Source organism: Sesamum indicum, linkage group LG10, assembly GCF_000512975.1.
Source record: "Sesamum indicum cultivar Zhongzhi No. 13 linkage group LG10, S_indicum_v1.0, whole genome shotgun sequence".
NCBI classification, from domain to species: Eukaryota; Viridiplantae; Streptophyta; class Magnoliopsida; order Lamiales; family Pedaliaceae; genus Sesamum; species Sesamum indicum.
This window is the reverse complement of record NC_026154.1, coordinates 14,483,700-14,498,060: the sequence shown is the minus strand read 5'-3', so window position 1 is coordinate 14,498,060 and position 14,361 is coordinate 14,483,700. Positions and strand designations below refer to the sequence as shown.

Here is a 14,361-nt window from a genome sequence, read left to right as displayed (position 1 = left end):
TGATAAATTCTAGTTCTATAATTGGAGAATTTTTGCTTTTTGAGACTTGAGGGGACTATTTTTTAACTAGTGATATTGGTATACTTGATACACGTAGTTTAAAATAATTTATACGTATTTTATTACTATTTAACATAATTTATCGAGCTTTATGATAAGTGAAAAAATAATGTATTAAAAAAGATGGAATAAATAAAAAGTAAATAATCTATACAAGTAGATAAGAATTTAAACTTGGAATGGGAGAGGTGAGAGGAGGAAAAAAAAAAAGAAAGCCAAATGACGAACATTTAAATTTGGAATGGGAGGGGTGAGAGGAGGAAATAAGAAGGCAAAATGATTTATAAGTATATTTTAAGGCGAAAATACATTTTCAATTTCACATGATAGGGGACATATTTTTAATTCTTTGCTTTATGGGATATTTAAAATAGTTTTAAAATTGAAAAAGTTCGAGACATTAGTACCATGTCTTATGTTCTACGGAAGCTTGAACATATAACTAAATGTACTGAACTTTCTCAATTTTGAAACTATTTGTAAATCCTATAAGTAGATGACTAATGTGTCGAATTTTTTTAATTTTGAAACTATTTTAAAATTTTGGTCAAGCAGAACATTAAAATGTAATTTTACCCCAATTGTAATTGTGTCAATCGGTCACAAAATATGTGAAGATAGTTTCTGAAGACATTTCACTATTGAGATATGTGGTTTACTTGTCCCACATCGTCTATATAAGAAGAGAAGCGCCAGAGAGGGCATGAATAAAAACAGCAGGCGTTCACTGTAAGCACCATACCTTTCTCGGCCTTTTGGCTAAGATCAAGTGTAGTATCTGTTCTTATCAGTTTAATATCTGATACGTTCAAGTGTAGTATCTGTTCTTATCAGTTTAATATCTGATACGTGGGCCATCGGCCCACATGATATTAAATTTATTTTTATAGGGGGAATAGCCCAATTAGGCAGCTTGCTGTCTGGGCCTTCGTGCGTCGCCCATGCCTTCCACTACTGCAAGGGCCTGGCGTACCCCACCAATCCTATTCATTAACATTTTCAAGAAAGAAATTCATGTAATTGGGAAACAAAATGTGTCGTGATGGGGTTTATTTTATGGTATGATGATAGTGTGATGAGCTATATTTTGCTTATTTATCATCCATTAAGAGTTATATAGAATTGATGTTAATTTCGTCATAGACAGTTTGTGAAATCCCTTTTCATGTTTATTGTTTATCTGCTTTAATTTACCTTGAAGAAGCATCTACGTCGCAGCTATTCCACCAATCAATAGAACTGTCCAAGTTGGAACATTCTTGAATTTATGAATGAATGGGATAAGGCTCACGGATTTTTTATGGAGGGGTTGGACTCCTTATTTGTAGTTAGCAGCTCTAAGCTCGAACTTTAAACTCAAGCTACTACTTTCAATTAAGTGCTATGAGTTCAGAGTTATGGCTAATAAGCTACAGAATCATTGAGCTATTTGTGGAGGTGCTTTTTATGGAATGGATTTTGCAATTCTTTTTTTCTTTTTTAGTTGTTGAAATCATGGGTCTGCAATTTTTTCCCCTTCACAGCAAGAACAAAACCAAAACTAATGTTACATAGTGTGAAAATTCTAAGAACAAAAGATAAATATTACCAGTGTATATTTTTAAATATAAATATTAAATATTTTTAATGCATCATTTATATCAAACAAATGAACGGGTAATATCTTAAAATACTGAAGCCGATTAACATATTAATATAACAAAAGGTTTAGGAAACATTTGTAGAAAACATATTATCTTTTTTTCTTAGTTCGGTTAAGCTTAGTTTATGTTTTTTGTGCCTCAATGGTAGCTTATACCTGCTGCCCAAAGTTTCTTTAGAAAAAAAATGAGAAGAAACTCTATGTTAAAAATATAAAATTTCGCTCAATACAATTGTTAACAAATCCATACACACCGTAAAGAAGAAAAAGAAAAAAATTTCTAGAAGCAAGGAAAGGTGGCGAGCTGTACCTTTCTTCGTGTTTTGGTTTCGCTGCAGCTTCTCATGAATGAAGTAAATGAAAAAAGGGATGGAATATGGAGAGGGAAAGTGGGGATAATAAAGAGCAAACTGAGAATTTTTTTAGAAAATCTGGACAAGACGATAAATTTATAGTCTTATCCAAATGAGCTAACTAGCCTCAATTAGTAAATCTATTATAGTAATTGGTATCGGGCTCGAACCACGAGCTCGGACTTTTGATTATCAAAGTAAATAAAGGATTAGATTGTATTAAGTTGGGCAAATAGTCAACAGAATTTCCTCAAATAATTAAAGTGTCATTCTTGATCTTAGAGGCTAGGGTATAAAAGGGAAGGTCACTGAGACATTTGCTCTGCGTTTATGCAAAGCTGGCGTGGGAAAGAGGCCATGGAGTTGGTGGGTTGTGGTGGAGTTGTAATTGTCATGGAGATGAACTTGGTCCCGCGATTAAAGTTACTGTTTGATTATCTGGGCCACAGACCAACTGAAAATTGAAAGAGATAAATATGTGAAGATCAATGATGACTGTAGTATTAGAACGTTAATGATAATATCATCTCTCTTAAGCTGATTTTGCAATACGGTACCTACTCAGAGATGAATAGTTGACAGGCCAGCCATGTTTGACCAGACCAATGACCGCTAACAAGAAAGAACATAAAAAGTAACATATAATATACATTATGTCAAAGAATTATATGACCCATGAATTGTTAACTAGTTCTAAGACACTATTAACAAGAAAATCAACAATGAAAAAAGGCACTTGGAATTTCGTAAGAATAATTTCCAACCGTACAAAATGGTCGTATGTTTCTTGGCCTACTCATCAATCCAATGCCCTTTTGTCTTCTTCCCTAGTTTCCGTAAGCAACATCCCCTTTTCTTGAATCCCAGTTCTTCTGTTCTGCTACTGAAATGCTCATCATTTTCAGTAGAGTGTTCTCTACTTCTCTGTAATCTTGTACCCCAGAAACACAATCTTGAATCTTGAGAACCGTCAGCTTCTTCTTTTTGCTCTGTAATCTTGAATCTTGAAAAACTGATGAAACAGATTGTTCTTCTTGTTCTCTATAATCTTGAGAACATGAAGTCAAATCTTGAATCTTGATTGATAAGAGAGGAGTCCGGTTGAAAAGATGCTCTCCAAATTTCCAGCTAAAACATCCAACATAAGGGCATGCCCTAAATATTCCGCAATTCCATGCCACAAACAGAAACTCTATTTCAAAATTGTTAGCTGTGAAAAGAATGCTTCTTCGAATTCTCCGAATTCTTCCTCCTCCTCTTCTTCTCCTGCTGATAATAAGTTTGGGTTCAAGCTGGTGGGGCAGACTCTAGGGGACAAGAATTGGAAGTTCAACGATATTGATGCACGTAAGTTCATGTAAACTCTAGTTTTACCGCTGATACTTTGCTTTTTGTTTGTGTCTGTTGATGATCTTGAATTTCTGTATGTGGGCTTTTCGACAAAGAACTGATCTTTTACGTATTTAAGTATGAGTTCTTCTTTCTTGATCGTCTGTCAGCGGAAGTGTGGATTGTATGCGTTTGTCGGATTGGTATGCAGCATGCATGAACTATGTATTTTCTTCATATTGATGGACATTTTGTTGAGGTAAGTCGAAAAGCTACCAAGATTGTGGAACATACCTTAGAATGTGGACCGGCTATGAACTACGGACAATGAGATATCCATGAAGGGAAATAGAAAATGTTGTGAAATTTACAATGGTAGTTCAAGAGGACAAAGATAGAACATATATCAAGTAATAAGTAAAGAAAGACTCAATCTATACGCCTCTGTCAAGCTGGCGAAAACCATTTAGCTCTAGGTGCATCATAGGTTTGTCTGTGTCCTATTCTAACTTTGTAACAAGGATCAATTCAGGAAAGCTTTTTTATGGTTTCTGATCATGTGACTTGGAGAGTAAGCATGTGCTTGAAGATGGATTCTTGTTGATTGGCAAACAAAAGAAAGAAGAAGCCATTAAAGAATAAAGGATGAGTTGGGGAAGGAATGAAAATCAGTATGCTTGAATGGATGCTATCCGTTGGAACAAAATCCTGACTCAGCTCCTCTATTTGATTATGTCTGCATTACGCACTAATATGTATTTCTTTACTTTTTTTAATAGGTTACTTTCCTGAGCCATTTAGTACCTGCATCGATTCTCGAAAAGTTGAATTTCAGATTTCCTCTTTCCAGCAGAGCCAAACATGTATCTAGAATATAGTTCTTGTTCCATGTTATCTTAGCATGCATTGATTCTCGAAAAGCTGAATTTCTTTATATCATGCTTATTTTAATTGTTAGTAGATTGCTCTGTTAGGCCATTATATTGTATCTGGCACATGTTACGGTACAAAGTTGTTTACTGACAGATGCAATGCAAGAATCAGTAAACCAGTGGCTGTCGAAGACCCAAAGCTTTTTCAATGAAGTAACTTCTCCAATAGTAAAATCTGTTCATGATAGAAGGTCTAGGTCTAACCTTCAGAATGATAATGGAGATATGGAGGATATATTGATTACTGAACAGACTATTGATTCTAGAACCCCTGGAGGAGACCTTTCTGAAGCTGCAATTGTTTCCATTGAGCAGTTTAGCCGGTAAATTTAATCATTTTTGTTCTTATGAATTTTAAACTTACATTGGGCATTGATTTCTATTGTGTGCTTGATTCTTTGTGCATTGTGAATTCTCTGGCAGACTTGAAAGTGTGGTCGCTGTAAATTTGCGTTAGTCATTTGGATTATTCAGTCAATACAAAAACTTTAGAAAATTTATTTGTAACTTGGACGAAAAGCTTTGCTTTTGCCTGTTTTGGAATTTAAAATATTTCAAGGCTAGTGGACAGATATCTCGGAGACTCTTGCTATTATAAACCCCTAACAGCTGCATACTAATTGAATCTCATGTTCTGAGAATAGTCATCCAAGTTGTCAACTTGTAAACTATGAAAGTAGGAATTTCTTACCTTCTGTAACATGACTTCATGAACTACTCTGTGTAAAGACAAGCTTGTGGTTTAATAGAATCTATCCTGTTGAGATGAAAGAATTAATTTTAACTTTTTTCACGTCTAAGATATGCAGGATGAATGGATTAACTGGGCAGAAAATGCAGAAAATATTCAAAGCGCTCATTCCTGAATCTGTTTATAACGATCCACGCAATTTGGTTGAGTATTGCTGCTTCAGGTTTTTGTCAAGGAATAATGCTGAAGTTCATCCTAGCCTCAAGGTGTGTAGACTTGCCTGAAACCTAGAATCACATTCAGATTTTTGTATAGTGGAGATTTGGATGCTGAATCGATTGAGTACCATAATTGCAGGCGCACGCACACACACACAAGCAGACACAGAGGCATGCATATAACTTTATACATATTAGTTTTCTTCATTTAAAATCAGTTTTCTTCATTTTATTGGTGTATTATTTTGTACAATATAACTATTCTTCTTTATTTGGAAAGGATATAATTTTTGGGCATACTCTCTTCAAGACTTAGCGCTTCCTTTGATATGAGACTGATAATAGTTATGCTCTTGCCTTTGGTTTCGAATATAAGGGATATTCCGTCCGTCATTATGATCTCAGTAGGAAAAAATAGTTTCTTTATAGAGAAATAGAACGATGATGATTTCCTAGTGAAGATTCATGCGTTAAAAAGATTATTTAAAGATTTAATCTATCTTCTTGCCAAAAACTTGCCAATTGGTAGCTAATCTCAGAGTGTGAATGCCACCATGGAAGAATTTTTGGTAAAGTATGCCAATTACCTTTGACCTCTCACTTTGACACTTCGTCCTATCTCATTTCGTGTAAGTAGGCAACCTCTACCTAGAAACTTCCCCATTTTTCCTGTCCAATCTCTCTGTGTCATTTCTGGCTAGGATCTATTCTGGGTTTTCAAATTTAATGATACTTGGTCTTTTGACCTCTGATATCAGGAACCTGCGTTTCAAAGACTAATTTTTATAACTATGCTTGCATGGGAGAATCCTTACAGAAAAAGGAATGACAACCAGGCTAAATTGCTGGAGAGGAATACTTTCCAGGTAGTTTACATTGACCTTCATGTGTTTGTCATTCATTCATAATATTTATCTATCGCCTTAGCGGCTATTTGAGTAGGTTCCTTAATCGGTCAGGATGCTGGCGTTCCTTGGAAATCCTTATTACATGACAAAGTATTATCATACATAATATTTTGGTATTATTATTTGCTAATAACATTTCATGATTATGTTTTAATATGATTCAACTTCATTCTGCTACATTTCCTTCTTTTGACTTCAAAGATGAAGAGAGGCGAAAGCTATTGGCGTTGCATGTGTTTTCTGTTTAATACTTTGTGAAATTTAACAATTACTTTCCCATTAGACAAAACAAGTCTTGATTGCTATAACCAGGAATATGTTTTTGTTGAACTTGAAGGGGAAACTTGTGGGAGAAGAGGCATTTGTTCGCATTGCTCCTGCTGTTTCTGGTGTGGCTGATTGCCCAACTGCACATAATCTTTTCAGAGCTCTTGCTGGTGATGACAAGGGCATCTCTTTCAGCATATGGTCAACATATATCAATGAACTTCTCAAGTGAGCATTATTTGTTTTGATTTTGATAATATGTCTTGCTCATTTCATGATTATCATAAATCTTATCTATTCATAATAATGCTTTAGTATGTGAGTGAAGTCCATTCACCTTGTCACCCAGCAGAATCTTCCTTCATTGATGGAATCTCAATGGTATACGGTGCCTTATTTTAAAATGGAACAGAAGTATCAAAATGAATCAGGTACTGCACCAGTTATTCAAGAGTTTGAGCCATCTCCGACTCTCAACCCACCCTCCTCCTTCCTGCCCCCATCGACAGCATGCAGACGAGAAACAGCCTAAATCCTAGGAAGAAAAAGTCCAAGTCAAGAGGAGGAATAAAGTGATTTTCTATAGTTACCTGCCGGCGAAATGAAGACCAAGACTATAAATGAATTCAGCTTGGTCTGCCAACTTGGAAAGTTATAGCATTTTGTATTCTTGTCATGATACTGCTCTGTTACCATATTTGTAATGCTCAACCCTCTTAGTTGCAGTCAAGCTAACTCCAGTAACTTTTAGAAAATCCATTGGATTGATCTTGTGACATTTGGAATTGGCTCATACGTGAAGTACTAAATGATAGCTACAACATTTACTTACTGAAAAGGTAAGAACTTCCTCAAACGTCGGAAGAATCAAAGGCATTCCTTTGTGCTCTTTTGAAATGAAGGTTTGCAGTTGATCTATGGAATATTGTCAAAAGCAGAATCATATAAGTAAACAATGATCCAGGACATTTTGATTCAATACCATTTTCTTATATAAGGAAATTGAATCTGTCTGTGATCATAAACAATTCATGAGAATGGCATAAAAGAAATTCCATATTTTTCTATCATGGTTTGTTTCATACTGGAATGTTTTGCTGCAGTGTTGTAAACTTCTATTCTTCCGTGCATGGATCTGCTAGTTTTTCATATGAAAGGATACTATGGACTCACTTTTAAATCCTGAGCAACATCTGTTGTTAACCATTTCAACTTTTGTTTTTATTCTCAATTTGTAGAGTGCATGAAGGTCGAAAATCATATCAATCTCAGGAGTTTCCCCAGGTTTCTAAGGAAAAAGTCCTCTGCCTTGGTTCTAGCCGAAAGCAGCCTGTAATAAAATGGGAAAAGAACATGGCATGGCCAGGGAAGCTCACGTTGACTGACAGGGCACTTTACTTTGAGGTACGTCTATTGAGCTGGTTTAATACCCATGGGTTGCAAAATACAGTTGCTACTTCAGGCATATTAAGGAGAAGTAAAGAGAAAGATTCTCTGTACTTGTTTTGTTCTTTGTTTTAATATATTATAGTACCTTTTCAGGCAGTTGGCTTGGTGGGAGAGAAGGATACTGTAAGGTTGGATCTTACGCGTAATGACTCAAGAGTAGAGAAAACTAAGGTTGGACCTTTAGGATCAAATCTTTTTGACTCTGCTATTGCTGTCAGTTCTGGTCCGGAGTGAGTAAGCTTCTCCAACCTATCACATCAAATTAAGCTTACTACATAACCAGTAATTTCTGTGGCCCTGTATTAGACAATCAAGAATGTGAATACTATAACCAATTGCACGGATCAGTTGCCTCCTGCTAATTTTGCACACGAGATTTACTATTGCATGCAACATTTCTACAATCTTTTTTACTTTTCACATATTTGATTCCCTTCTCTTCATTAATCCTTCCTTGATTTACCAACATTGATAAAAAGCGACACAGTCAACAAAATGCGATGAATAAATTACTCTATACACCTTGACACATCGATAACACTGTCATTTATTCTTATCCCCTGTCCTAACACACGGGCACACACTGATTTTTGAAGTTAAAAGATTGTTTTTTCAGCTAACTTCAAATTCAGTTATGCAGCTCCACATCTAGCATTTTTCCTGGATCAATAATCAATGTAATTTGTATGTTTGTTCCCGCAGGTCTGAATCATTGGTGCTTGAATTTGTTGACTTGGGAGGTGAAATGAGAAGGGATGTGTGGTATGCATTCATCAATGAAGTTATTTCTTTATACAAATTTATACGCGAATATGGACCCAAGGATGGTGATCAATCAGTGTTTGATATATATGGTGCTCAAAGAGGGAAGAATAGAGCAGTTACTCATGCTGTAAATGCTATAGCTAGACTTCAGGCTCTCCAGTTTATGAAGAGGACCTTAGAGGAGCCTACTAAATTGGTTCAGTTTTCCTACTTGCAAAATGCACCATATGGGGATGTCGTTCTTCAAACTCTTGCTGTTAACTTCTGGGGTGGACCCATAATCAAGAAATTGACGGATAGTGACGACGAAACTGATTCAGATGTCAGATCCACTGGTGAGATCCCCGAGAGTAGCAATCACGTTTTTGACATAGATGGAAGTGTCTACTTGCGGAAATGGATGAGATCGCCATCATGGGGTTCCAATGCTTCATTGGCTTTTTGGCGGAACACGTCAGTGAGGCAGGGAGTTGTTCTTAGCAAAAACCTTGTTGTAGCTGACATGACATTGGTGGAAAAGGCAGCAATGACATGCAGAGACAAATACAAGGTAGCTGAGAAAACACAAGCCACCATTGATGCCGCTATGATTGAAGGAATTCCCAGCAACATCGACCTTTTTAAGGTTAGAATAACTATTTTCTAATCTTAGAGTCCTTTAGTAGAGCTTGTTTCTCCCAATCTAAGCCATGCCATTGTTTGGTTGCATTGCCCTGAAACACTTTCTCAAGTGTCTCCATTGATGATGTCTTTGGTTTCAAATTAATCTAGGACTTCATCTGAGTCTGCATTTGCCCCCGGTCTATATTGCAGTTCCTTTGTCATAACTCTATTTGCTGTGATAGTTATATTTTAAATTCTCATATTTGGTATTCCGTTATACATTTCACTGGTTTACCGTTCCAGGAACTTGTACTTCCATTAACTCTCACTGCCAGAAATTTCGAAAGACTGAGGCGGTGGGATGATCCTCTTGTAACGGCATCTTTTCTTGCCCTTGTATATACACTTATTTTCAGGTAATCTCTCTCTCTTGCCTTTTAGAAGTTTATGAGACATATACTTTGTATCTCTCAGGAGGATAAGGAATTTGCAGCTTGTCCCGTGGTAAACTATCAGAGTTTATAGATTCTTTGAGATAATCTCCTTTCTAGTATCTAACTTCACTGATCATTGGATCACTTGAACTATGGAAGTTTTTAATCAAATCCTATTTGTGGCCCCCTGATTGCTTGGACATTGAACCCAGACTTTATCTTTTGCCTTCCTGTTCGGGGTTATAATTGTTTGGCCTTCTTTACACATTATTTTGTGTTCGTTGGTACTTAATGTGCACTACAATTGAATAACGGATTAGTGGATTGCATTTTACAGCCTCCTGGGAAACTTGTCCGGAAAGAGGGTTCCATCATATGTATTAGTACTGCCATGTATAAACACTTTAGAGGTTCTTTCAGGATTTTTGGCTTTAAATCTAACAAATTGTGGAATCTTTGTTCTTATCAGAAATTTGCTGTCGTATACATTTCCGGTGACTTTGATGATCTTGTCGGCCGGCATGTTAGTACTGAAGGGGCTCAAGGAGCAAGGTCGCCTTGGAAGATTTTTCGGAAAAGTTACAATATATGATCAGCCCCCATCAAATACAATCCAGAAAATTCTTGCTCTGAAGGAGGCCATGCGTGAAGTAGAGAAGTATCTCCAGAATGTTAATGTTGTGCTGCTTAAGATACGTTCCATCCTTCTTGCAGGACACCCTCAGGTATTTTTCTGAAAAAAATGGTATCGACATCTGCACGCTAATTTTTATGTCTGTGTTTGCAGTTCTTAAAATCGTCTCTCCTCAATTATACCACTTGGAGCTTCAATCATGTGAATGATTCTGTTTTGTGATTAGAAAATCACATTGAGATGAGGTTAAAATCTTGAATGTTTTTCAGGTAACAACAGAGATTGCTCTGGTGCTGCTGCTTGGTTCAACTATTCTTCTTCTTGTTCCGTTCAAGTACATTCTTGCATTTGTGATATTTGATCTCTTCACAAGGGAACTTGAGTTCCGAAGGCAAATGGTAATAGCATTCATGAGCTTTCTGAAAGAGCAGTGGGAAGCCGTGCCTGCAGCTCCCGTTGTTGTGCTGCCATTTGAGGACAAGGAGTCTGCCACTGAGCAAAAGACGCAAGTTGAGAAAGTAAAACCAGAAAGAACTCAAAGCCGTAGTTAGCCTGTAATTTTGGTTTGGACACACTTCCTAGGACGATTTCTTCGTCTTCTTTTCCATTAGATTTGCACATATGATGTCTCAGGATTTCATGTGTTGCCAAAGCTGCAAAGCAGACATGGGTTGTGCAGGATTCTGGATGCGAAAGTGTTTCTGAGAAATGGATTAATTAGTTCCTCTTGTGTTCTTGAAAGCAACCATGGAGATCAAAATAAACGCCCATTCTTATCTTTTAAAACCAAATTTCCATCAAAAAGTGGTAACTCAAGTCTCCAGCATGTAACATTACAGGAGCTAGATGTGAACTCATCACCGATAAAGTTCAAGTTAAATGTCTCCTACAGACAGCAAGTTCAATCTGCAGTTTTGACAGATCTATCGTGTTATATTTGTCAGAAACCATTATTAGTATAAAGAATTGGTAATAATTCACATCTCCCCCTCATATCATCATCATTGTTTGCTGACCGTCCCATGACCCAATGAGAGATGAGAATCTCTCTGCGTGGAGCATAATCAAACGCCACAGTTCAGTTGCTTTTCAGCCAGGGTGTATCGAGTAGTTGTTGCTGGTCTAAAGGCTGCAAAATTGAGGAATTGAATGCAACTATGGAAAATAAATGAGCTCAACTTGTTGCCACCTTCCTTCTAACGGTTCTTTTCCTCCGGGCCTTGGAACGAGATGCTTCAGCCTCCATGTTCGAGTCGGTTTCTCGCTGTCTGATCCCAAGATTTCCGAGACCAGAAACAATAGCATTCTTGGTTATGAACCAGTTTGAGGATGATTGGTTGACAACTCCTGATGATCTATTGTAAGCCTTCAAGAGATCATCTGACTGAGCCAATGGATCTCAACCTCTACGCCAAGCCAACCCAACCTAGAGGTCTCCCCTAATTGAACATTCAGGACCCTGTACACATTAACCACCCCAAACATTTTATTCTTACGAACTGCAGCAAGCACACCAGGGAGAACATTCAAAAATGGACTATAGATGTGGTACGACTTAAAAAATAACATAGCCAAGAAACAAAAATGAATCCCAGATTTAAATTAAGCATGTCTTGAGTGGAAAGACTAAACCAACAATGCAGATCTGCTATAACCACCAATATTACAATGGAAAAATAACCATCAGTGTAACTCTGAATAAATGTAAAATCACAATGTATAACCATCGAATGCTTCCTAAAGAGAAGATAAAGTATCTCATGAGCTAAACTACATACAGTGATCGAAGAATACCCATAATGCATTACCTCAGGGCTGAGCTAAAGAACAATGCCACTCCAATAACATCAAAGTAGCTGGTTACTTCTCGGTCAAAACCACACAAGAGCTGATACAAATTCGCATAAAGACCAAGAAAAGCTCCATAACCAAGTGCATTGGTGTTCAAGAAGGAATGCTCACAGACAGCCTACAGAACCAGCAGTTGCAAAACATATAGCTTAACTTGCCAGGAGGCTTGGAATAATCCAGCTATTAGGTTGGAAATAATAACTATTCATGTTGTATACATCATAAGTGTTCTACCTCCCCTCCTTTTTACTGGCAACAAGGTTTGATGCAGCACCCTTTGCAGCTCCTCCAATAAATCCCACCATACACAACTCCGCCGCTTTATAAAAGAATGACTGGAGCCTCTTGTGGAAGTCAAATCCTCTAAGTGGATAACCCTTTTCAAAAATATTGCTTGGGAGTTTTTGCAGTGTATTTTGCAAATCAAATTGGAAGGTATTTCCATATGAACGGCAAGGAGCAAGTAACCAAACAATGATGGCGTTGCAAGTCGTTGCTGTGAGTACATTGACGAGCGCAAGATCCCCTTCCTGCTTTATCCTTCAATGAGATTTCAAATGCTTATAAAGAAGACAACAATACAGTAGGTTTACATCATCACCCAATTCTGACATGATACCTCTCCCCACGACTCTTGATCTCCCACAAACAGCGCAACCAATTGTAGCTGCCTGCTCAAGAAACAGCCTGTACAAAAAGGCAGGATCTGCTATCATCCTTTACAAGCGAGTTCCAGACAACTGGTTAAAAAGATGCTCTAAGCTTCAAAGCAAGTTATCTATGAAACTATTATATACAGTTGAAAAATGCTGCCACTTTACAATGAGTATGACTTGGATAGGTAATGCAAATTCTAATAGATACTCCAACCTTTGAAAAGATTCAGCCAATAGTAAACCCGTGGCAAGTACAATTTATATGTTAATAAACCCGTGGCAAGTTAGCTTGACCTGTTAATCTAAATTAGACTACATCTTTTAGTAATCTTATGATGGTTGAATTGAGAAATCTATGATATGTTTTCACCATAACTGATCATGCTGAAAGACGAATAACTTGATAACTCCTCATAGAATTAAGGAGACAATTGCATGCATTGCCTAACGTTCAAGATTAGAACGAGAATACATGGTTGTGCCGAATGAAATTCAAATGGATCATCAGTTTAACTGTATCTCACGACAAAAAAAAGAAAGAAAGCAGCGGCCACAGAGGTTTAAGAATTCCACCAACTTTCACAGTAGAGAAAAGTAACAGCATAAACTCAAAAACAAATACAGTACGTACCTCTGGACTGGACTTGGTTTGCTTCTGCGTGAAATCAGGCTTCGATCTCTCCAAAGTTACCGCTCCAAACGCAGCGTACTGGCCCTTCATAACGGGACCAAAATCAGCCGAGCAGACGAAGACAACAAGGGAGCATCAAAATCCGACGGTGACGCCTGAAAACACCGCCAGAGTCTCGTAATAATGTCCCCGTCAACCACCGCAGAAGACGAGCGAAAAACGACGGTGGTCGGCAGCAAGTGTTTGGATGACAAGGTTTTGGGGGTTGGTGCAAAGGCAGCAATACGGGTTGGTTGGAACACTGAGTGAGACATTTCTCCTGTTCCCTATTTCCTTTCGATCCCGATTTGTTTGGAAATTGATGATTTCGTTTCAGATTTTCATGGAGAAATTGGAGAGGTTGATTCTTCCTTTTCCTGCTATTTTGATTTTCTCTCTCAGTGTGAGCGCATGAGAGACCGCGAGAGAGAGAGAAAAAGACGACAGAAGCGTGGGGGAGTAGTTATAGGATGCGCCGACATTGCTGCGACAAACCAAATCCAAACTCCAGAAAAATATGGAAAATTCTAAAATGCATCGATTTCAGTTAAAAAAATCATTTTTCTTTTTATTCCTCGCTACAAATTTAATTTTTTGGTACATATTATCCTTTACCCTAACATAACTATTTTCTATACCCAAACAATTGATTAAATAAAATTCAACTATAGAATATTTCTTAAGTGGTGTTGCAATAACAACTTCTTTTTGTAAATAGAAATTAATTATTAGAATATTATAAATTAATTTGTGATAAAAGTTGAAAGTATTTGAAAATAAAATTTAAAATTAAACAAATATGAAAGTATAGTATTTGAAAATACAGTCCAATATTTTCAATTTTACTAATAAATTACAAAAATTAGTAAAAAAAACAACTGCTTATAATTTTTTATTTA

The 14,361-nt window shown here is 36.9% G+C and overlaps 1 protein-coding gene and 1 pseudogene across 3 annotated transcripts; one reads left to right on the top strand and one right to left on the bottom strand.

Annotated features, from left to right (window-relative positions):
* LOC105172566 lies at positions 2,784-11,030 on the top strand. Of its 3 annotated transcripts, XM_011094064.2 has the most exons (11): positions 2,784-3,402; positions 4,411-4,639; positions 5,126-5,273; positions 5,984-6,091; positions 6,471-6,628; positions 7,639-7,804; positions 7,943-8,079; positions 8,552-9,239; positions 9,521-9,633; positions 10,121-10,376; positions 10,555-11,030. In XM_011094064.2, exons 1-11 carry the CDS (start codon positions 3,165-3,167, stop codon positions 10,834-10,836), a joined length of 2,523 nt encoding a protein of 840 aa, XP_011092366.1. In that variant the 5' UTR covers positions 2,784-3,164; the 3' UTR covers positions 10,837-11,030. The 3 variants fall into 3 exon arrangements, with proteins under 3 accessions (XP_011092366.1, XP_020552916.1, XP_011092367.1); XM_020697257.1 differs by lacking the exon at positions 2,784-3,402 and having other exon boundaries at positions 4,502-4,639; positions 6,043-6,091; XM_011094065.2 differs by lacking the exon at positions 2,784-3,402 and having other exon boundaries at positions 4,508-4,639; positions 5,118-5,273.
* Positions 11,223-12,852, bottom strand: LOC105172814 (annotated as a pseudogene).